Source organism: Eriocheir sinensis, chromosome 13 (genome assembly GCF_024679095.1).
Source record: "Eriocheir sinensis breed Jianghai 21 chromosome 13, ASM2467909v1, whole genome shotgun sequence".
NCBI classification, from domain to species: domain Eukaryota; kingdom Metazoa; phylum Arthropoda; class Malacostraca; order Decapoda; family Varunidae; genus Eriocheir; species Eriocheir sinensis.
The window spans coordinates 3,257,435-3,283,052 of NC_066521.1; the positions used below are offsets into that span (position 1 = coordinate 3,257,435).

The 25,618-nt window shown below is 42.9% G+C and overlaps 1 protein-coding gene across 6 annotated transcripts in view; it reads left to right on the plus strand.

Moving 5' to 3' along the window:
* LOC126997880 (uncharacterized) overlaps nucleotides 1–25,305 on the plus strand; it is an 89,684-nt gene extending 64,379 nt beyond the window's left edge. For all 6 annotated transcript variants that reach the window (XM_050859096.1, XM_050859092.1, XM_050859094.1 and 3 more), the window contains one exon: nucleotides 21,398–25,305. In XM_050859096.1, the coding sequence (XP_050715053.1) occupies nucleotides 21,398–21,895 (498 nt within the window). In that variant the 3' untranslated portion in view covers nucleotides 21,896–25,305. The remainder of the gene's footprint in view (nucleotides 1–21,397) is intronic.
* Nucleotides 25,306–25,618: the final 313 nt, after the last annotated feature.

Here is a 25,618-nt window from a genome sequence, read left to right on the forward strand (position 1 = left end):
CGCCGGCGCTCACCCTGTCAGTGGCCTCGCTGCCTTGGGGCAATGTCACACTGGCCATTTTTCTCTAACCGTTGTGGCTATTGGCAACGCCCGTGCACCCATCCGGGAGCAAGTTGTCGGTTGTCCGTAACCTGATGTCATACTGGGCCCTTTTCCCACCGCGATGGCGGCAGCATGAGCAACCGGCAAATCCAACTTTTCCGAGTGTGCGTCACACATGGCCAAGGTTGGTTGCCCGTATCCACATCCACAACGTAAACAAAGCACTTGCCCTGTATCGACATGGCATCGTCTGCTAAAGTAAGGGCTGTCGCGGCTTGTGCTGCCATTGCCCAAGTTATGGACTTGTTGCTGCAGTTGAATGGAAGGAAGAAGCTGTTGTGGGTGTGGCGTGTTGTGGTTCCTCCATGCCAGTTCTCATTGTCACCATTGTGCATGAGCGGCCAACCCACCCATCTAGACTCCGACCACATAAACACGTGGATCGAGTAACAACAAACACACGCACACACACGCACGCACACACCAGACTCATCATGAACCATGGCAGATGTTTCTCACAAATAAAAATGGCTTCGCCATTTCCAAGAGTGTGTTAGAACTTATTTGGTGAGTGGTTCATACAAACCAAACATACCCAATGGCAAGAAGAGAGCAGTGTTAAAGATGACTGCTCTCTTGTTGCCAAGAGCTAGGTTTAGTTCATGTGAGCCACTTACCAAATACATTCTAACACACTCAAGAAATGGTAAAATCGTTTCTGTTTGTCAGAAACATCTGCAATGGTTCCTAATGAGTCTGGTGTGTGTATGTGTGTGTGTGTGTGTGTGTGTGTGTGTGTTGTTATTCGATACATGTGTTTATGTGGTTGAGTCAAGATGGGTGGGTTGGCCGCGCACGTGCAGTGGTGACAATGAGAACTGGCATGGAGGAACCACAGGCATGCCACACCCACAACTGTTTCTTCCTTCCACTTAACTGCAGCAACAATTCCATAGCTTGGGTAATGGCAGCACAAGCCTCACAGTCCTTCACATCATTCACTCGCCTCAATAGCTTTGCATCATCTGCAAACAAACTCACATAGCTGATCACTCCGTCCACCATATCATTTATATAAACAGCAAACAGTGTGTGTGTGTGTGTGTGTGTGTGTGTGTGTGTGTGTGTGTGTGTGTATATTTGCTTAGTTGTATTTACCTAGTTGTAGTTTTACAGGGCCTGCTTGGGCATACGCTTGTGTGGTCCCGTCTCCGTATCTGTATTTGTCCAACTTTTCCTTCAAATTTTGCACACTCTTCGCTGATACTACATCCTCACTTAGTCTGTTCCAAACCTCTTTATTTCTTAGCGGGAAGCTATATTTCTTTATGTCTCTCAAACATCTTCCTTATCTCAATTTTTTACTGTGTTCTCTTGTGTTCCTGGTGTTTCTTTCTTCTCTTAGTAGTAACTCTTTATTATCTACTTTGTCTATATTACTCAATAATTTATAAATTTGTATTAGGTCTGCCCTTTCTCTTCTTTATTCCAGTGTTGGTAAGTCCATTTCCTTTAACCTATTCATTGCTAAACGCTCGCAGCGAGCGTTAGGCGTATTTGTTGGTGGTGCTAAACGCTCACTGCGAGCTCCACCCGCACTCAAATCTCCCGGTATGAGTGTTCCGACACTATTTTTCACAGCACAGGATTGCCAATTCAGTGGATTCTTCACTGAATTTGTCGGAAAATCATATCACCCCAACGCGGCAAATCTACGGACGAGTAACTGGTGGATGTTCTTGCCCAATGTAGCAGCATTTTTGCATAGCTTCACCTATCACCTGACTGATTCTTTGACTAAATAGTTGTAAATATTGCAGTTGGCAATACTCCCTTGCTAGAATCTGAAGGGGATATGTCTGCAGTTCTCTCAATATGGCTGATCATCCCGCACGTACTGACGTAAGTGTTAACATTCAACACTCCCTGAACGTGCATGTACGTTCACAAGAGAGGCATACATAACTGACTCCTATAGATCTGGACCTCCTCTTTCCAATGGTGTTTTTGGTTTTTAGCTGTGATGGATAGATTTTGAGATACAGAGGTTAAAAGAGAGCCCCCATTGGGCTGCCAGAATGCGCCTGAGGGGATAGTCGCATCCCGTCTTGCGCGTAAGGAAAGGGTTAACCCTTAGAGTACGGGTGGCGATGTATTTCTCTGGATGCTGTGCACAGGGAAAATTTTGACATTTAAAAGAGGTGGAAATGGTGTCTTTCTTCTTTGCAATAATAGGTGCACCTAACATCACCCTAGCCGATCCAGGATTCAGGACGTTTCCTAAGGTAGAGGAGGTAGCCTTATAATTGTATTTCCTAAAGAATCCTCATAACCAAAAAGTAACTAATATTATGAGTGTTCTTTTTCTTGAACACTACATTGAATAAACAACAGAACAATAATATGAAAATGCATATAGCCACCGTTGCCAGAGTATCATACTCAGAGCACAGTATTTACCTGTTTCCGACGCCTAACTATTGCCAAGAAACATCAGAATCTAACTCTTTCAACGATAATTATAAATTAGTTTCGTTATTGGAGCCCAAAAGACAGTTTGGGGCAGGAAGTTAGGAAATATAATCGGCTGAGTACGACAATCTGGCAACATTGAGGCTGTAGCTACGAGGCCAGAGGCAACGCGCACACCTTTTTGAGGGTATCAGATACCATAAATAGCATATTTTTACAGCGCAAAGCAGGTGATGTCACTTATTGTGACTTTGTGAGCTTTCATATTTATCTATTTGTGTATATTTCATGGTGGCAAAACTTTCATTACTAGTTTCATTTTTACTAGTGACACGACTTTGTGACTTTTTGACAATAGAATTTCACTCTAATAAGTGAATCAGACCCCACAGAAATATTACCAGTGTGTGTATGAACAAATACAAAGCACATACCTTGATTTAACTCTTGGATGTCTCGTGGATCATTAATAAATAAAAACAAAATATCCGGATAGGCCACTCTTTAGCCCATTGCCTTCACTGTCCCCCAAAAACAGTCCCTGCGCCAAATTTGTACCCCCCATTTTGGTGATGTTAGGTGCGCCTAATGTATATTCATCTAGTATATGTGGTGCTGTAATAATACTTCTCTCCTAATAATAATAAAAAAGTTATGACAGCCAAAAATATTGCGCATTTTCTCGTGGCCGTGACTCATCACGTGGAAGCACCCCCCCCCCCCCCCCACACACACACACACACATACACATACTCTCTCTCTCTCTCTCTCTCTCTCTCTCTCTCTCTCTCTCTCTCTCTCTCTCTCTCTCTCTCTCTCTCTCTCTCTCTCTCTCTCTCTCTCTCTCTCTCTCTCTCTTTGCCCCTCCCTCCTCTGTCAATGTCACTACCATAGCAGTCATCAGAGTCACTGTCACTTTGATTCGCCCGTGCTCTACTTCCGCCCGGAGCAGAGGAACTGCTTGACGTGTCACAAGACATGACAGATGTATTCCGAACAAAAGTGGAAAATGATCTGTGGCCTTCGGCAGGGCGCGCGCTGAGACGAATGAGAGTGTGTACGGATGCCAGATGCCTCCACCATTCTTCTGAGTAAAGAACTGGCGTTATATTTGAAACATAGGGAGCGTAGAGTCTAATGATTTTATATATGATTCCTGTGCGGGTGGGGCGTGTGGTAGCACACTTATATACATGATCATCATAATGTAAGGGTTAATCTCTTCATATGTCAGTCCCTCCAGTTCTGCAACCATTTTTGTTGCCATCCTTTGTATTCTTTCTAGTTTTTTTATGTGTTTCTTCTTATGGGGAGACCACACCGCCTCCATATATTTCAATTTTGGTCTAATCATAGTGGTTATTAACATTTTCATCATATCCTTATCCATGTAGTGGAATGCTGATCCTATATTTCTCACCATTTTATACGTATTACCGAATATCCTATTAACCCTTTCATTGCTAAACACTTGCAGTGAGCGTTAGGCGTATTTGCTGGTGGCACTAAACACTCGCTACGAGCTCCAGCCGCACTCAAATCTCCCGCGTATGAGAGTGTTCCAATACTAATTCTCACAACACAGGATTTCCAATTGAGTGGGTTCTTCACTAAATTTGGTGGAAAATCATGTCAGCCCAGGGTGGTAAATCTACAGACAAGCAACTGGTGGATGTTGTTGACCAGTATAGCGACATTTTTGCATAGCTTCACCTATCACATGACTGATATTTTGACCAAATAGTTGTAAATTTTGCAGTTGGCAATACTGCCCTGCCAGCACCCCATCATCAAGAGATCTACAGTAGTTGCCTTACGGCTGACCGTCGCGCACGTGTAAATGTACATCTTCACAGGCAACACCCCCTGAACGTGCCTGTACTTTTGCAGGAGAGGCTTACATTACCGAATCATATAGATCTTAGCCTCCTCTTTCCAATGGTGTTTTTGTTTTTAGCTGTGATGGATAGTTTTTGAGATACAGAGGTTAAAAGAGCGAGCACTAGAGCCACTTGCTGGTGGTGCTAAAAGCTCGCTGCAAGCGCCAGTCGCACTCACATCAAAAAACACCCCTAGAATGTGCCTAGACGTTTGCAGGAGAGGCTTACATGACCGAATCTTATAGATCTTGGCCTCCTCTTACCAATGGTGTTTTTGTTTTGTAACTGTGATGAATATTTTTTGAGATATAGCCGTTAAAATAGAGCCCCTTCCCCCGCTGGGGTTCCTGAGCACGCCTGAGGGGATAGTCTCGTTGCAAGCGCTTAGCAATGAAAGGGTTAACCCTCCCGTGCCTCATAAGTTTCCAATAAGTTTCTGTTCTACTCACCATGCATTTCTCAGGCCCGACCGTCCTCATTTTGCTGCCGCGATACTCTACATTCCAGGACGTATTTTACTCTCACAGATATATCGTACCCCAATAAATTTGGTATCAATGGCTTCATAAAAACTTGTACTAGAACATACGCAAATAAAAATAGAGGAAAATAAACAATACAAACTCGTTTCAAATCTCCGTATAGAGTATTGTAGACAATAAATCCTATGTACCAACTCTTCCCTAGCTAGCTAGCTCAAAATTTTGTGGGCCAACTTTTTTAGCCGAATATATGTTTCGATGCAGAATTTAGTGAGGATTCTTATGGCATCCTCAAAATCCTCATACACCTATTAGTTCCCAAGTTACACCAAGAAAACTATTTTTTTCGAGGTGACCGACCCCTCCTCCCTCCACTCCTCATCTACGCTCCTTAGAAAGGTTGCCAAATGTTACCATTAAGAAACTTATCCTAACAAATGACGCTCCCAAATTTGACGCACTTTCACCGAAAACTTAATTTTTGATAAATTTTTAAAGCTTTCATGACGTGTTTCTCGTCATCGGGCGCTAGGACCTTTTTACCCTTGATGACGCGAAACGCGTCATCGGGCGCGAGAGGATTAACACAACTCTCAGGCTGGTGATTATCTTGTATTGTCACTCCCAGATCTCTCTCTTCTTGAACTTTCTTTAACCCTTTCCATCTGTGACGCAGATGTCGGCGTCACAGTATGGAAAGGGTCAAGAGGAAATGGAAGAGGATTAATCCTTTCATTGCTAAACACTTGCAGCGAGCAGTACGCGCATTTGCTGGTGGTGCCAAACGCTCGCTGTGAGCTCCACCCACACTCAAATCTCCCACATATGAGAGTGTTCCAACACTATTTCTCACAGCACAGGATTGCCAATTGAGTGGGTTCTCCACTAAATTTGGTGGGAAATCATATCAGCCCAGCATGGAAAATCTACGGACGAGTAACTAGTGGATGTTCTTGTCCAATATAGCGGCATTTTTGTATAGTTTCATCTACCACCTGACTGATTCTTTGACTAAATAGTTGTAAATATTGCAGTTGGCAATACAACCTTGCCAGAACCTTAACCCCTTCACTACGGCCGGGCGAAAACAGCGCCCCACGCTGTATCTAAGATCGCCACGTGTGCCAAATTTCAAATGTCTCTATTGATTGTAACAAGTTTTCAGCCATAAACTCAACATAATCATCATGTATTATATATGAAAACATGCAGAATTAAATGCTGCACATAAAGAAGCATAAATTAATTGATCATTTTGAGATGTAAGCATAAGTATAAAGATAAAATAACTCGTATATTGTCTAAAGCGTGCCAGGACACAGTATGCGCGTCCTCGGATATGGTACGGGGCAGGCAATGACGCAGTATACGCATCCTCGTGTTGAAGGGGTTAAGGAGAGATGACTGAGATGTCAGCAGTTGCCTCAAAATGGCTGATCATCGCGCAGGCACTGATGTAAGTGTTCACATTCAACACTCCCTGAACATGCATGTACGTTGGCAGGAGAGGCATACATAACCGACTCCTATAGATCTGGGCCTCCTCTTTCCAATGGTGTTTTTGGTTTTTAGCTGTGATGAATAGTTTATGAGATACAGAGGTTAACCCTTTCATGGCTAAACGCTTGCAGCGAGCATTAGGCGTATTTGCTGGTGGTGCTAAACGCTCGCTGTGAGCTCCAGCCGCACTCAAATCTCCTGTGTATGAGAGCGTTCCAACAATATTTCTCACAACACAGCATTGCCAATTAAGTGGGTTTTCCACTAAATTTGGTGGAAAATCCTGTCAGCCCAGTGCGGAAAATCTACGGACGAGCAACTGGTGGATGTTAATTGTTGTCCAATATTGCGACATTTTTGTATAGCTACACCTATCACATGACTGATATACAGGTAACTCTCGATTTACGCGAGTATTGCGTTCTTGGAGAGGTCGCGTAAATCAAAAACAATGTAAATCAAACAAGAGGTAGGTTTCTGTCGAAAAATAAATACCGTATTTTTCAGCGTATAGCACACACCTTTTTCTCAAAAAAATGCCTGAAAGTTTAGCCCTGCGCCTTGTACTCCGAGTGTACAAATTTTTAATGATTTTTTTCTTCTTTGGGGTGTTTTTAAGGGTCTGTTTTTTGTCTTATCCAATAACAACGGCAAACTTTCCTTTATCATTGTATATAATCCTTCATAGTCCGTAGCTGTCTTATAATATGTTACCATAGAATACAGGGCGATCTAATAACTACTATACAAAATTGAAATCGATGGAGGTTGCGGCTGGTTGCCCATGCCTTGCTGTTATTCCGTTTTTCCGTCGGGCGCCATTTGTATGATCTTGATCTTGATGTCACAGGTGGCTTGATTGTATGACTAAGGAGCAGTACAAGCTACATAAAAAATCATATTGGAAAAAAATATCCATATGTTCATTATTAATTATTAATATTAGTGAGAATAATGGGGTAAATATGATATCAGAAACTGTACATCACGAGTCTTGTACGAGGAGATATTTCGCGCAATACCAGCCAGGCCGCCATTTGCATTGTTTACAAACCACACAACCACACCCATACAACTAACAGCTGCATGGCGCGTGTCACCAGAAACGTGTGAATTGTGTCTTGCCTAGTTCTCTGTCATAACCTACGAGTGATGGTGGGAATAATATGCTTATTCACTTCATTCAGTGGAGAGAGAGAGAGAATATCCATATCACCGAGATATCCACTCAGGCACTCAGTCTCAGCCTCACTCGTGTGAGGAAGAAATGAGGGACACCATGAGTGGCTAGCTAGTATCGGTACCGGTACCGAGCAGTCTGGTACCGGTACTGTACCATATAGCTAGTACCGTTAGTACCGGTAACTGCCCACCCCTATTGTTGAGTACCGTGGCAGCGTGGGTACTGTATTGTTGTTCAAGTGGCGCGCGGGAAGAACTGAGCTCTGCTGTGTGGCCGCGGCGCTATGTGAGTCCAGTTGCGTGAGACATCTGGTGGCCACTCCATAAAATATCGCGTATAAGTGGAAAAAACGCGTAAAATTTTTTTATTTTATTTTGGACCCCGCGTTATTTAAAAAACGCGTAAACCAAACTCGCGTAAATCGAGAGTTACCTGTATTAACTAAATAGTTGTAAATTTTGCAGTTGGCAATACTGCCCTGCCAGCACCCTATCATCAAGAGATCTACAGTAGTTGCCATACAACTGACCGTCACGCACATATAAATGTACGTCTTCACAGGCAACACCCCCTGAACATGCCTGTACGTTCGCAGGAGAGGCTTACTTTACCGAATCGTATAGATCTTGGCCTCCTCTTTCCAATGGTGTTTTTTGTTTTTTTTAGCTGTGATGAATAGTTTTTGAGATACAGAGGTTAAAAGAGCGAGCACTAGCATCACTTGCTGGTGGTGCTAAAAGCTCACTGCGAGCGCCAGTCTTCCTCACAGCAAAAAACACCCCCTGAACGTGCCTATACGTTCACAGGAGAGGCTTACATAACGGAATCTTATAGATCTTGGCCTTCTCTTTCCAATGGTGTTTTTGTTTTGTACCTCTGATGAATAGTTTTTGAGATGCAGTGGTTAAAAGAGATTCCCTTCCCCAGCTGGGGTGCCTGAGCGTGCCTGAGGGGGTAGTCTTGTTGCGAGCGCTTAGCAATGAAAGGGTTAAAAGAGACCTCCCACTGGGCTGCCTGACTGCGCATGAGGGGATAGTCGCGTCCCGCACCACGCCCAATGAAAGGGTTAACCCTCTTCTAAACCTCTCAATCCTCTAAAGTCCTCTTAATCCTCTTCCATTTCCTCTTAAGAGGTTTAGAAGTGGATTAAGAGGTTTAGAAGAGGACTAACGGTGATGCCATCAGAGGCTCATTGGACGCTGACGTCGGTGTTGCCGGAGTGAAGGGGTTAATATTTCTTCATCTCCCATTTTGTATGTCCATTTTGGTTTCCCTTCACTCTTTCCCATTTCCATTACAGAAGCCTTCCGCCATTCGTGGGTATTTGGTTCCGCGAGATTCCCATGATCCGTGAATCCGTGATCGACGGGACTATAATCAAATAGGGAAAATAGGGTTTTGTTTCTACCATCTCGATCGAATAAAAAAATGTATTTCTAAGGCATTTCTAGGCATTGTTCTATAGTTTTACATACACATAAATCACGAATTAAATATGGACTGTTATAATTTAACACTCTGTGGTTGGTTGTGGTGAGTGTGAGTGCGTAGGTGGTGGTGGTTGGCGGGCGAGCGGTGTTTTTGTGGTAGTTATCGGTCGGAAACTACCAAAAAATGCAATGCGATGAGTATGATAACTTGGTAACACTGCGCATCAGTGTTTACCGTCTTCCACCCAGCCGTCAAGTAGTAGTGAATTCTCGTCTCTCCCCTTTGTGTTAATATTCATGTGTATATCCATATACATCAGGTTTATTTTTTGTTAATTTGAGTGTTTACTGGGCCCTTGGAAGGTCCATTTGTTGCTGTTCCCGGTGGAATGCACGTACAAACTTTATACCCGTTACCCCTCTGCCAGTCTCCGCCATGTTTGTTTACTCCTCAAAGCAGTAGCCTCGAGTCTCTAAGAAGGACCAGTTGTGGCAGGTCCCAGTTAGTATCAAGGATTTTAAATGTATTATATTGGGATTTAGGGCTGTTTTCACAGTCACTTTTCTTTGTTTTGATCGTTACCAATGAGCGGCGATCGCTGCTGAACTATTTCCACGTGAAACTGGCCGATGGGGTAGTGGCGACTGCGGGGTTCGCCCCGCCCCGCACCTTGCCACACACACTCAACACCTCTCGTTTCCTTTGCTGCCACCACTACCCCATAGGCCACTTCCATGTGGAAATACTGTTGCGGCAATCGCCGCTCATAGGTAACGATCAAAATAAACAAAAATGACTGTGAAAGCGGCACTTAGTAAGGATCAGCTGTGTATACGCAAGTTTTCATCCGCGTTCGGCGGGGGGTGTCGCAATTACCCTAACCGCGTATAAGCGAATCCGTGAACAGTGAGGCCACGAATGGCGGGGGGCGTCTGTACATGACATTTCTTCGCATTGAATTCTATCTCCCATTTCATACTCCATTCCCAAATCTTGTTCAGGTCATCTTGCAGAATTTTACAGTCTTTACTGTTTCTTATATGTCTTGGCAGTTTTGCATCGTTTGGAAACAGGCTCATATAACTGCTTACTCCCTCTGGCATATCATTTATATATACCAGGAAAAGTAATGGTGCAAATACCGATCCTTGAGGCACTCCACTATCTACAATTCTCCATTCCGATTTCATGTCCATTACCACTGTTCTCATCTCTCTTCCCCTTAAGTAACTTTCCATCCAGTTCTTTGTTTTTCCTTTCAATCCTCCTTTATTCTCCAGCTTCCATAGTAGTCATGTATGTGGAGCTTTGTCGAACGCCTTCAAGTCCAAGTAAACGCAATCAACCCATCCGTCCCTCTCCTGTATTATGTCTGTTACTCGAGTAAAAGCTCAGTAAGTTTGTTACACATGAGCGCCCTTTTCTAAAGCCATATTGTTAACTTGTGATTAGATTATGATCTAGAAATCTTGTCCATTGTTTCTTTACACTTTCTCACATATTTTACTTACTACGCTGGTCAATGATACAGGTCTGTAGTTCAGGGGTTCTTCCTTTTTCCACTTTTGTATATGGAGACCACTTCAGCCCTCTGCCACTCCTTTGGTGCTTTACCAGTTGTTATTGAGCATTTTATGATATCATATACCAGTCCAACCAGCTGATTTCTGCATTCTTTCAATATATAACCTGAGACTCCATCCGGTCCTGCTGCTTTCCTCTCTTCCAGCTCCCCCATCATTTTATATATCTCCTCTTTAATTTCTATGACTTGTTCCATATGAACATTTATCTTGTTATCTTGTGGTTCATTGAATTGTGATTCTTTTGTAAAAACTTGCTGGAACCTTTTGTTTAGTAGCTCAGTCATGTCTTTAGGATCTTCGATTATCATATTCCCATCACTCAATCTTTCTACTGTTTCCCTTGGTTTGATTTTTCCATTTATGAATCTATAAAACAGTTTAGGTTCTTCCTTGCACTTTTCGACAATATTCTTTTCATATCCTTTTTCTTCTCTCCTTATTTTCACGTATTCATTTCTCAATATCTTAAAATCTTAAAATCTTAAAATCAGTTGACCCTGCCCCATCCTGGGGGTACATGTGTGTCACCTTGCTCTCAGTGTTTCGATGCTTTGGCTCTCCTTATCTGCTACCCAGTGGTTCCTGAGGCTGTTCTGTTGCTGTAGTGCTGCTGCGGTGACTGAACAACAAGCTGTACTAACCCCATACATCTCACAACTTCACAGTGGTGCACGCAAGCTCCCTCTAAACATTCTACATGTATTTTTTTGCTATTCATTCTCCAGGAAGTGTTTATATTAGATACTGTTTCAGGCTGTAATTTTCCTTGATAAACGGAAGTTTCCAGGCCACCAGACGACACCCCGCTCGCTGGCCGTATTCCCCTGGGACCCTTTGTTTCACTACGCTCTGGGGAAGGATCAGCCAATATGCCCTCAAACTTGAAACGTCGTTCTAATTGTGGCCTTTGCCAAACTCTAGGACAAGTAACGGGACAAGTAAGACTTGCCGTTTTTGCGTCAAGGCGGGGCATGATGAAAGAAAAATCAAGCACCTGGAATCCACGATCCACTCGTTAACACGGGACATGAAATATTTGGCGGAGCGAGTCACAGCGTCTCGCAGGTGTTCCTGCTCATCTACTCACGGGGGTACCTCACCCCCCCTTCCTTCCACCCCTGCTTCTTCCCATGCAGCAGCCTCCCTTCTCCTGCCTGCCTCCCCCTCCTCGCTAGTGCCTTCTCCCTTCACTTCTCCCTCCTCCTGCATCTCCCTCTTCCCCTCCACTCCTTCAACCACTTCTCTCCTCTCCTCCCCTCTCCCCTCTCCTCACCCGCCATCTCCCCTCTCCTCACCCGCCATACTTCCCTTCCCTTCTGCCGCTGCTGACTCTCATTCATCACCCCCCTCTCCTCTTTCCTCCAACTCTTCCCTCCCTTCCGTCTCTTCCTGCTCTTCCTCGCATTCTCTTTCCTTGTCCTCCACCACATCACCTCCCCCCTCCTCTGCTACCGCTACCTCCCCCGCCTCCTCCTCCTACCCACAGCTGGGCGTTATCTCGATAAGTTATCGCGATACTTTATCGCTGATAACAAAATCGGGTTATCGGCCATCCGCTACTTATTTAAATATATATCGGTATCTTCGTTACTTTTGTAACCAAACTAGCGATAATCGCTACTTTTTTCTGCCTCTCAGAAAAAAACACCGTTGTCTCCTCCCTACTGCACATGCGTGGCCCGGGCGCCCGGTGTTGTATGAAAAAACTTCGGGGTATGAAATATCTTCGGTGAAGAGATTTCATACTTAGATCATCAACATTAAAACACTAAGTTATTTTTTCATGTTAGACTCAAAAATCAATATATCAAAGAGAAAAATCATTTAACTTTGCCCAAAAAATTATTATTCACTGCCTCAAATTTGATACGCCATATTCCTTTGTGAGCATGCCATGGTATTGAAGGCACCCGGTGTTGTATTATTCGGTGTCCCATCGTCAAAAGCTGGCGCTTTTGTTTACAAACACTGGTCTCTCGTGAACTGCGCATGTTCAGACCAGTAAGTATAGCCCTGTACAGTCTCACAAAGCTTTTTAACATATTAACCCGAGAACGTCGGCAGACCCTTTTCAGGGCTTTCACGAGTCGTGGCTGTGGTACGGTGGACCCTAAAAAGGGCTCACCATAAAACCCCTAATTCAAGCTAATTGTAGGCGGTGGTGGCATAGAGCAACCATACATGCCCTGGGTCATAGTTGTGAGTGAGTGATCTTGAGATGGGCTTTTTTTGTCATAGGTGGTGCTGTAAGGTCATGGCAGACTGAATTAGCTATCCACACAGTAATCACTTGTCAAATTCTCTAAAGTAGACAACAAGCGACTCTAGGCTAGATGCCACGCGTCACGAGACTGTTTATTTTGTAGCAAGCACCACCGGAAAAGAATGGAGTTTGAGTAAAAGTAAATATTTTTAACAGCTTTATAGTTATGAGAGGAGTACTCAGATGTACGTTCCATGCTCTTTTCTTAGTCTCAAAATGCAGTGTAATTTTGCCATTTCATGGCCACTTCTCGACTTTCCCATAGCCGAAGCCCACGGGTTAAGAGTTGCTGGAAGGCTGAATCAGACATACAGTACCACCATCCACGCTGTTTCTAGAACGACACTCTGTACATATAAATACAATTCGTACAGAGTGTCGGTCTAGAAACAGCGAGGATGGTGGTAGTGGTACTGCATGTCTGATTCAGCTTTCCAGCAACTCTTAATTACGGTTAAAAAGCTTTGTGAGACTGTACAGGTCTACGCTTGCTGGTCTGAGCATGCACAATGCACGAGAGACCAGTGTTTGTAAACAAAAGCGCCAGCTTTTGACGGTGGGGACGCCAAATAACACAACACGGTTCAGGCGTTTCTAGTATTACCGTCCATAGCTACGTGTCAACGTGTGGTTTTCAGGTTTCGTACGTTTTCTAAAATACAGATAATGAAAATTTTAATTCATCTATGTTTTTTATTAAAAATATCAATATAGTATCGTTTTCGCCAATCGGACTTATCGCTAGCTAGTATCGGAATTGTGGATTTATATCAGTATCGGTTATCGGTTATCGCCTATATTTGTGTCTCCAGTTAACGAATATCGGTTATCACCGATAAGGTTTTCCGTTATCAGTTATCGGTTATCGGGAATAAGGTTTTCCGTTATCGTGCCCAGCTATGCTCCTACCCCTCCTCCTCCCCCGCCTCCCCCACCACCTCCTCTCCCCCTTCCCCTTCGACTTCATCCCCCTCCTCTCTCTCCATCTCCCACTCATTGTCCTCCTCCTCCTCCTCCTCCCCTGTTGCCGCCCCTCCCTCTCCTCCTGTAGGGGCTTCCCTTCCGTCTACTGACAAAGTTAATAAGAGGAAAGTCCTGGTGGTTGGGGGCTCTCAAATCAGGTTCATTGACAGGTACTTTTGTTCAAGGAATAAGGAAAATAGGCTTTGAGTGTGCTTTCCTGGGGCAGGCATCCAGCACGTATCTGACAGAATGGAGGAAATTTTAGTGGGGGAGGGGATACAACCTATCGTCTTCTGCAGTTTCGGTGATAATGACATCAGTAAGGTGGGTAGCGAAGAGATATTTCAGCGCTTCAGGGAACCGTTCGCTAAAGTGAGAGATTTCGCGGGGGGGGGGCTGGCCGTTTGTGGTGTGTTGCCGAGGAGGGGGGGGGGGGGGGTGAGGGATGGCTTTCCAGAGCCTTGGCAGTAAACAGCAGGCTGGCGGCCCACTGTAAGCAAAATGGTTGGCTTTTCCTTGATAATTGGGACCTCTTCTACAATAAAGGCACCTTGTATGCCAAGGATGGAGTGCACTTGTCACTCCAGGGGTGGAGGTTCTCGCAGACTCCCTCGAGCAATCACTTAGCACCCTACAGGATTTTTTAGAGTAGGCGAGGGGGGAGGGCCTGTCATCAGTGGTTATGCATCGCAGACTGGGACTAGGGGGCGCAGGAGTGATCGAAAGGATGTAAGAAAGGATGGGCTAACGGCTTATTACACCAACAGTAGGAGTCTCAGGAACAAGATAGATCTACTGAGGGGGAAAGCATGTGTCGAGAAATTCGACATTATAGCTATCACGGAAACATGGGTGGATACTGCAAACAAAAACTTCATGTCGGAGTATGAAATAGATGGTTATCAGATGTTTCACAAAGATAGAAAGGGAAGAAGGGGAGGGGGGTGGCACTTTATGTTAAAGACACACTTAAATGTTCCGCTAACAACTCTGTTCAAACAAATGGCGACTCAGAATCAGTTTGGGTGGACGTCCACAAAGGGAAAGACAAACTAATTCTAGGGGTTCTTTACAGGCCACCCAACCTTAGCAGGCAGGACACTGATATATTACTGCAAGAGGTAGGCAGGGCGAGCAGGAGCAAAAATGTCTGCATAATGGGGGATTTTAACTATAGGAATATAGACTGGGAAGGCGTGGTGGGTGATCTAGAATCTGAGGATTTTCTGAAAGTAATACAAGATAATTTTCTCAAGCAGACAGTAACTGAGCCCATCAGGGGTAACAACATTCTAGACTTGGTCTTAACTAACACCAAGAATATGATCAGCAAGCTGGATGTTGGAGGAGAATTAGGTGGCAGTGATCACGAGGAAATTAGGTTTAAATTAGACTGGGGGGTGACCCATGAGCTCAACCCTGTCTTGGTGCCTGACTTTAGAAGAGATGATTATGAGGGGCTTAGAAGACACCTTGAGGAGGTAAACTGGGAAACCCTAGGGCTGGATGAGGGCCAGATCTCGGGGCTGGAACCGGAAAGACAGGGGAACCATGTAGAAATGACCTACAATAATATAGTTACAGTAATTGCAGAGGGTCAGAGACAGCATATCCCTTACCAAGCACGTAGGAAGGAAAATAACGACCCCAAATGGATGACCCGCAGACTCAAGCATGAGATAGGCTTGAAGAGAGGAATTTATAGGAAAATAAAGAACGGAGAAATCCACCTCAGGGATAGGTATGTTGAGCTAGCCAGGTCGGTGAAGAAGAACACCCGCCTAGCAAAAAGAGATTATGAGATTAGGGTAGCCAACGAGGCCAAGAGCGATCCCAAGGCTTTCTTCAAATTGTACAGAACGAAAGCAAGGGACAGAATTGGACCGTTGAAAACAAACACAGGTGAGCTCGTTGAGAATGGAGAAGATATGGGTCAAATGATGAATGACTATTTCCTCTCAGTTTTCACGCAGGAAAATCTAACAACCATTCTGGAGAGAGTTCAGGTATATGAGGGCGGAGAGAACGAGAAGTTGAGGGATGTGATCATCACTAGGCAAGTAGTCCAGGATGAGATTGGTAGATTGAAGAAAAACAAATCGCCGGGCCCAGACGAAGTATTCCCAAGGGTGCTGAAAGAGTGCAAGGAAGTCCTCAGTGGCCCACTTACCGGTATCTTTAAGATGTCAGTAAATTCTGGGTATGTGCCCAATCAGTGGAAAGTAGCTAATGTGACGCCGATTTTCAAAAAGGGAGACAAGTCAGCCACCTCAAATTATCACCCAATTAGCTTAACATCAGTTGTAGGAAAGATGTTGGAGTCAACTATAGCCAGGAGCATTTGGGACCATCTAGAAAAGCCCATTCCATCATGAAGTTTTCCATCATCAATCTTAAAAATCTTTCCCCCCATGCCGTTTCACTACCTCCACTTGCAAATATTAACCAATTTACCCCCTTACAGTTAAAATCTCCAACTAACAAGAGTTTTGCTAGCTTTGGGTAACCTACTCAAACTCTGGATGGTATCTCCAATCATGGTCTCATATTCTTCCCTGTTCCATGAGTTAGTTCTTGGTGGTACAATGGTTGCTATTATCGTCATCATTTCTCTGTTTCTGTCCTCCAGATTTACACTCACTATTTCTGCCTTTCCTTCTCCATGTACTACTGATTTCACTAATAACTCCTTCCTTGTCGTAATTTTTGGCCTTACCACAGCTCCGGTAAGTGGTTGATGAATGCCGATTTACCAGGTGGGCAGAGATACTGCGAAACTTACCAGACAGAGGTCCGGTAAATGGTATGATGAATCCTGCCCCTGGAATGAAACTCAGAGGTGTAGAGTGCAGGCAGCGGAAATGAGTTATTTGAGGAGTGCTTGTGGTGTGAGTAGAATGGATGGAATGAGTAATGAAAGTGTGTACAAGCGTTTTGGAATGTGTCACAAGGGTGAAGGGAAGAAGTGTGGAGTGGTGGAAGAAGTGAAGCAACAGACTTTAAAGTGGTTTGGCTACATGGAGAGAATGGAGGAGAGTAAGATGGCCAGAAGGGTGTATGTGAGTGAGATAGAGGGAGGGAATGCTTGAGGACGACCTCCAGTGAAATGGAGGGATAGGGTGCAAGAGTATGTTAGGGAGAGGGGGGAAAGATCTTTGAGAAACTTTGAGCAGGCAAGGAGGGAGTGTCTGGAATTGGCTATTTGTTAATATACCGTTTTCTTCTAAATACTCCACCCATCTGTTTTTTTATAATTTTCTCACACATCTTTGCTACTACACTTGTTAATGACACTGGCCTATAGTTCAACGGGTCATCTTTACTTCCTCCTTTATGTATTGGAACAATGTTAGCCCTCTTCCAGTCTCTCGGTACCTTCCCTTGTGCTAGTGAGACATTAATCAAGTTGCTCAACTTTTCAGCTATTTGCTGGTTACACTCTTTTAGCACCCAATTCGACATACCATCTGGTCCTGCTGATTTCCTTGCATCCAATTCTTCCAATAATTTTCTAACTTCACCTGCTGATGTTTGTATTCTCTCCAGGCCCACTCTATTCCCCGGCACTGCATCTACACCTTCAAACTCTCTCTCCCTTGTGAACACTGTTTGGAAACAGTTATTCATCACTTCTACTATTTCACTTATACTATCAAAGATTTCACCATCAACTTTAACTTTTGAAACTCATCTCTATTTTTCAACTTTCCATTTATGAACTTATAAAACTGTTTTGGCTGGTCTTTGCACTTCTATACAATATTTTTCTCAAAATTCCTTTTTTCTTCTCTTCTTACTTTGACATAAGCATTCCTCTTCCTTTTGTACTCATTCCATAGATCTGTCCTCCTATTTTTTCTCCATTTGTTCCATGCCTTCTCCTTTTCCTGCTTGGTGTCTACACACTTTCTATTATACCACTTTTCTCTTGATTTCTGGCCTTCTTTCATCCTTGGTACCCACTTTTCCACTCCTTCGTTGTAAATCCGTAGAAAGATAGCCCATTTTTCCTTCACATTTTCAGCCTCAAAATGTTTCCCAAGTTGTTTAAAATTTGCCTTATTAAAGATAAACCATTCTTTCCTGTAGTCCTCATTCCTGACTATTTTACCTCCTTCTCGTAATATGTTCTTAATAAGTACGTGATCGCTCTTCCCTATAGGGCTCTTATAGTTCATCTCCTCTATGATATCTGGCTCTCTGGTGATTATCAAGTCCAATCTAGATGGCTCGTCTTCTCCTCTGAATCTTGTATTTTCCTCCACCCACTGTGTGAGGACGTTATCTATAACCAATTCCAAAACCTTGTTCCCCCATGAAGCTTCACTTCCTTCCGTTGACCAGTTTTCCCATGACACTTCCTTACAATTAAAATCTCCCATTATCATAATCTTATCCTTCTCCTCCAGCAATCTCCTTAGGGAATCCAATGTGTCTTCCAGCTTCTTCTTGTCCAATTCTTCTGTCCATGAATTGGTTTTTGGAGGGACATACACCACTACGATATTTCTGCATCCTCCCCTTTGCAGTGTTATTCCCACACTCAAGACTGCTTCCCCTTCGCCATAGGTGACACCCTCCACTGTCCATTCTTTTTTCAACAATAGCATCACTCCTCCTCCTTGTTTATTTTCTCTATATCTCATCCATACATTATATTTACCATCCCCTATGTTAAGTGCATCTATACCACCAGTCAATTTGGTCTCCGTAATCCCCATAACATCTGTTTTTCCTTACTCAGGTAATCTCCTATTTCTAACATTGACGATATTAACTCGTTCACATTAGTGTATGCCACCTTCAAGCTGTCACCTCTTCCCTTCTGTACCACTTCCTTAGGTCCATGTCTATCACTCTCCAGAAAAACATCTTTTTCTCCTCTTCTGACCTTGCTTAATTCTTTTCATTGGCTTGATTCTTCAATTCTCTTATCGTGTTCCTTTCCTCCGCACTTCTGTCCTCTCTTACCCAGACTTTTTGTAAGTCTCTGTTCTTGCTAACTTCCATGACTTTCCCACCACTTCTTCTGCAGCAGCTTGAGACCTAAATCTAATTTATACTGGTTGTTGGGCTCCTTCATACTTTCCAGGCTTGAATACTTCTTCGATCTCCCCTACCAGCTCATGACCTTCCTGAATTATTTCAATTACTTGCTCCACTGCCACTGCCAAGCCACTGATGCATGTGTGTGTGTGTGTGTGTGTGTGTGTGTGTGTGTGTGTGTGTGTGTGTGTGTGTGTGTGTGTACCTAGTTGTAATTTTACAGGGCCTGGGCTTTACACTTGTGTGGTCCCATCTCCATGTCTGCATTTATCCAACTTTTCCTTAAAGCTTTGCACACTCCTCGCCGATACTACATCCTCACTTAGTCTGTTCCAAACTTCTATATTTCTTTGTGGGAAGCTATATTTCTTTATGTCTCTCAAGCATCTTCCCTTCCTCGATTTTTTACTCTGTCCTCTTGTGTTCCTGCTGGTAATTCCTTCTTTTAGTAGTAACTCCTTGTTATCTACTTCCATTTTGCTCAATAATTAATATATTTGTATTAGGTCTCCCCTTTCTCTTCTTTGTTCAAGTGTTGGTAAGTCCATTTCCTTTAGTCTTTCCTCATATGTTAATCTTTCCAGCTCTGGAACCATTTTTGTTGCCGTCCTTTGTATTCTTTCTAGTTTCTTTGTGTTTCTTCTTATGTGGAGACCACACTGCCTCCCCATATTCCAATTTTGGTCTGATCATAGTGGTAATTAATTTTTTCATCATATCCTTATCCATGTAGTGGAATGCTATTCCGGTATTTCTCACCATGTTATACGTATCACCGAATATCCGATTTATATGACTCTCTGGCTGTTTATTATCTTGCATTATTACTCCCAGATCTCTCTCTTCGTGTACTCTCTTTAATATTTCACCATCTCCCATTTTATATGTCCATTTTGGTCTTGCTTCACTTTTTCTCATTTCCATTACATGACATTTCTTCACATTGAATTTCATCTCCCATTCCATACTCCATTTCCAAATCTTGTTTAGGTCTTCTTGCAGAATTTTGCAGTCTTTACTGTTTCTTATATGTCTTAGCAGTTTTGCATTGTCTGCAAACAGGTTCATATAACTATTTACTCCCTCAGTCATGTCATTAATATATACTAGGAAAAGTATTGGTGCCAATACCGATCCCTGAGGCACTCCACTTTCTACAGTTCTCCATTCCAGTTTTATGTCCTTAACCACTGTTCTCATCTCTCTTCCCCTTAGGTAGCTTTCCATCCAGTTCTTCATTTTCCCTTTCAATCCTCCTTTATTTTCTAGTTTCCATAGCAGTCGTGTATGTGGAACTTTGTTGAATGCCTTCTTTAGGTCCAGATAAACGCAATCTACCCATCCATCCCTTTCCTGTATTTTACGTCACTTGAGTAAAAGCTCAGTAAGTTTGTCATGAATGAGCGCCCTTTTCTGAATCCATACTGTTTACTTGTGATTAAATTATGCTCTTCTAGAAATCTTGTCCATTGTTTCTTTATCACTTTCTCACATATTTTACATACTACAGTGGTCAATGATACGGGTCTGTAGTTCAAGGGTTCTTCCTTCTTTACACTTTTGTATATGGGGACCACTTCGGCCCTCCGCCACTCCTTAGGCACTGTATCAGTTGTAATTGAGCATTTAATGATGTCATATACCAGTCCAACCAACTCAGTTCTACATTCTTTCAATATATACCCTGAGACTCCATCCGGTCATACCGCTTTCCTCTCTTCCAGCTCCCCCAACAATTTCTATATCTCTTCTTTATTTACTGAGACTTCATCCATATGAACATTTATATTGTTTTCTTGTGGCTCTTTAAATATTGATTCTTTAGTAAAAACTTGCTGGAACTCTTTGTTTAGTAACTCCACCATGCCTTTAACCCGAGAACGTCGGCAGACCCTTTTCTGGGCTTTCACGTGTTGTGGCTGTGGTACGGTGGACCCTAACAAAGGCTCACCATAAAACCCCTAATTCGAGCTAATTCTAGGCGGTGGTGGCATAGAGCAACCCACCATACATGCCCTGGGTCATAGTGGTGGGTGAGTGATCTTGAGATGGGCTTTTTTGTCATAGGTGGTGCTGTAAGGTCATGGCAGACTGAATTAGCTATCCACACAGTAATCACTTGTCAAGTTCTCTAAAGTAGACAACAAGCGACTCTAGGCTAGATGCCACGCGTCACAAGACTGTTTATTTTGTAACAAACACCACCCAAAAAGAATGGAGTTTGAGTAAAAGTAAATATTTTTAACAGCTTTATGGTTATGAGAGGAGTACTCTGATGTACGTTCCATGCTCTTTTCTTAGTCTCAAAATGCAGTGTAATTTTGCTGTTTCTCGGCCACTTCTCGGCTTTCCCATAGCCGAAGCCCACAGGTTAAGATCATCGATGTTCTTAGTTCCGTCGCTCAGTCTTTCAATTATTTTTCTTGGTTTAATCTTTCCATTTATGAATCTATAAAATAGTTTAGGTTGTTCTTTAGACTTTTCCACAATATCCTTTTCATATCCCTTTGTGTGTGTGTGTCACATTACCTGTTGTTGTGTGTGTACAGATGAGCGAGTTTGTGCCGCCCTCCCCTCCCTGCACTGTGTTCCTGGACCTGTCCTGGCCGGGCAGTGCACCACGGCAGGTTCAAATACACCTGAGTCAAGACACTCCGTGGGGCAGACAGTTAGTAATGTTGTGCACAGGGCAACACGGCCCCTCCTACATCAACACTTTGTCAGCAAAGGTGAGAAACAAGGGGCAGACAGGAGAGTGGATGAGTTTTGGGGATGGTTTTGGTGCATCTGACCTACTGCCTGAGCTTGATGTGGGTAAGTACAAGACATCAGGCAAGGCTGGGGCTGTGTTTTGGCTGGTGGATGAGGAACACTGGAATGCGTGTGGTCAGTTTGGCATCTTCACACGGGACTGTCAGTGTAAGTGTGAGTCGACTCGTGTCTTCGGTGAGGTGGTGGACGGACTGCACGTGGTGGCCGAAGCAGCCCAACACAGCAACATTAAGGAGGTGACTGTGGTGGACTGTGGTATTGTGTTGAGAGATTAATGGGATACACCACCACAGCAAGATTATGGAGGGGACTGTGGTGAACTGTGGCATGGTGTTGAGAGGGTAATGGACTATGCCACCACCACCACCACAGCAAGATTATGGAGGGGACTGTGGTGGACTGTGGCATGGTGTTGAGAGGGTAATGGACTATGCCACCACCACCACCACAGCAAGATTATGGAGGGGACTGTGGTGGACTGTGGCATGGTGTTGAGAGGGTAATGGACCACCACCACCACCACCACCATCATCATCATCATCATCATCATCATCACCACCACCACCACAGCAACAGCATGAAATGAGTGTAGTGGAAGTGGTTTTCTTAGTATTCTTTATTTCTTTTAACATCCACAAAATACTCTTGTTTGCATTACATAATTACTTTATCTGATGTGTTACCTAATTTCTCGCTCTATTATTGTAGCATCTTGTAACATCCCTTCACTAATTTTTGTCAACTCACGTTTGATGATATCCAATCTTATAATCGTCCCTTCCAGCTTGTTTGCCTGACTACTGAAATGAATCTGTAGATCAACCGTTTAGGATTAAAATATTATAAGAAATGAGAAATACAGGAAGTAGTCATGTGGTGATGAATGTATTAAAGTACAAACATAATGCATGGACATTTTTCTTCTTATAAATTGTTATCCACTTAGCATATGAGTGTTATTGTTTAATGTTATAGCATTTCTTAACCTTTAAAAGATGGATATTGTTTTAACCGAATGGTCTCAGGATATGGGAAAAAACAGCTGCGATTTTTGTTGTTGTTTATTCACATTGTATGAAGCGTCTTAAGGGGAAAGTCCGCCGTGGACTAAAATTGCATCTATGGTCATGAATGATTTATATGTTGGATATATTAGTACCTTTGTTATCATATGAAAATTTCAAGCTGATCAGATGAAATGAAACATTAAGAAAATTATTTTTTGTTGTTTTATGAAAATTTAGAATTAATTTTTCTCAGACATTTTTTTACGGACTTTCCTGTGATACGCACATCTGATAGTTCATTGTTATTCTAACAATTTGTCAAGATGTTTTTTTTTTTTCAACTTTTTGTTAATCTAAAAAAAAAAAAAATTTTGAAATTCATTTTGGAAAAGTTTTCCATATATCGAAACTGCCGTTTAAAAAAAAAAATCTTGTCAAATTTTCGTACGATACATGATCTTGTATGTCCTAAAGTTTCATGAAAATCGTGCAGAAAATAAATGCAAAAAATAAGGTTATGTTAATTTTGTACTAGTTTTGAGAAAAATGCGATTAAAGTTTTGCTAAAGTTCTTCAGCTCAGTGAAGGTACTATATTGTCAATGCCACTTTCATATGAATTTTATGGGATCAGTAATTACATATCAGTGAGTGCATAAAAGAATCAGGCACCTTGTCCCGCCTTATAAAGGTATTAATCACTCAAAGGTGGGGGTGTCAGGGCGTGCCATGCCCCTAATTGTTGCAAGGTTCGATCAGTACTCTCCAGGTGCATAGCTATCGGTTGGAATTTCTTTGTCTGTCTTCCTCTTCTTCTGTATTGTCTTCGGTGAAATTCTTCTCTTTATCTCTCATTTCTAATCCTTTTTCTATGTATTCATTTGTTCCAATCATTTTTGTGAGCAGGTTGCACTTTTCATATCCATAATTATGTTCCAAAACTGTTACCTGGGTTACAAACTTCACCCTGAAGATTGCTGCATGTTTGATTATCCAACATTCATTCCAGCTAATGCGCAGCAGTCAGCATGCCACGCCCACACAGTAGCCATTTAAATTCCCTCGCTATTGGCATTTAAATTTATGTTGACAAAAAAATTCTACCATTCAAAAGCCAAAGGATAGGGTGTTGCCATAGACCATAAAACTCAATTTCATATTTAAAAAAAAAAATTCATATTTTCATGGCGGACTCTCCCCTTAACTCACTGAACACAGCGGTGAAATCCAAATTGTGATACGTTGTGTAACAGTCATGCTAGCGGATGTGAAGTGTAGCCAGGGTGTGAGCTGCCGGCATCAAACACTGCTCTGGGCAGCTTGGGGCGAGCCGTCGCCAAGGACACACAACATGTCAACACAGGCTGGCCACGGTAGCGGCATGCGTCACACTTCCTCCGTCTCACAACTGAAGGTCAATAATATGAATTGCTCTTTACACTGAAATAGTTTAGACAACATCTACTTTACTCACTTACTTTCAGTCCTCCTCAGAGCTGGCTGTTTCAGTTGAGGGAACACATGCCTTTCGTGTAGCCTTCTTACCCTGCACTGCTGTCATGGAAGCACTTCCTGGGCCAAAGTGCAGTACAGATAGTGAAGTAACATCATCACGCTCTAAGTCACTCGCACTACTGCTGTCACTACTCACAATGTTTTCATCACTGTTATCCTTGTACTCAGATTTATCTTCACTCTATCCTGTCCTTTTCTCCCGATGCATCACTGTGTTTCCCTGTGTTTTCTTATCTTAGGTTCCAGGGCTGCTCAGTGAGGACTAATGATCTTATTTCAAATCCACGTGGGTCAGACATGCTGCCGGACAACTCGGCAAGTCACAGAACCCACCAAATTTGATCTAAAGTTTTTTCTAAACATTCAAATTAATGGCACGAAAGAGTCTGATTAAATAAATGATGGCCATCTGTGTGGACCATGCCATGTTTGATTAAATAAACAATGGTCGTCTGTGTGGACCATGCCATGTTTGATTAAATAAACATTGGCCATCTGTGTGGACCATGCCATGTTTGATTAACCCTAGATTACTATCGTTGTCCGGAATCCCGGCATGGGGGGTTAATTTGCGTCGCAGAAGGAAATCTGTTAGACGTACAGTGCTGTACAGCCATGACATCTCAGTTAGCATTCTGCCCTTGGTGCGTGAGGTACATTTGTGTTTTTCCCGTGCTTAATTCCTGAACTATTCCCAATTGTCCAGAATTCCGGACAACGATAGTAATTATGCCATATCAAGTATAATGCAGGCAATAGGGCTTCCGAAGCTAAAACATTTGGGGGACGTGTGAACTCCACATGTGGCACATTTCAACACAATCAGCCAACACTGCCTGGCAGTGGTTCCTTCATCAGGGAAAAGTAGCATTTTTTTAAAGTTTCACATCTTTTTTGTTTATTTTTTTCGTAATGTTATTTTTGGGTAATATGTTAAGTTTATAGGTCATAGAATTAAGAATGTATTCTTGTTTAAGTAAAAATTTGGTAATCAAAATTTGTACCATTCCTATATGTGTTTTAAAGCCCGCAAAGTTTGTCTGGAATTCCAGAGATCGATAGTAACCACATTAGTCCGACAACGATAGTAATCTAGGGTTAAATAAAGAATGGCCATCTGTGTGGACCATGCCATGTTTGATTGAATAAACAGGTACAATAACACTCATATCGACTTATTTTTGCCTCTGTGTGGGATGGTTATGGAGTGCGCTACGGTGCGTCCTCCCGCCCGGCCGGTAACCTCCCTCATCTCACGTGCCACTCTGACGCTGTATAGTTCTTGCTTTAGTGATGTTTGTAAGCAGTATGATTGCCTCTTTGACTATGTACATGCACAGCTATATAAAATTTATAGTAATAACTAAATATATACTTTGTGTGTAAATTTATATCATGCATTCACTTTTATTGTTGTGTCTGTAGATCTTACTGTCACTCCTTATTGTCTTGGTAATAATATTTAAGAAACACTATG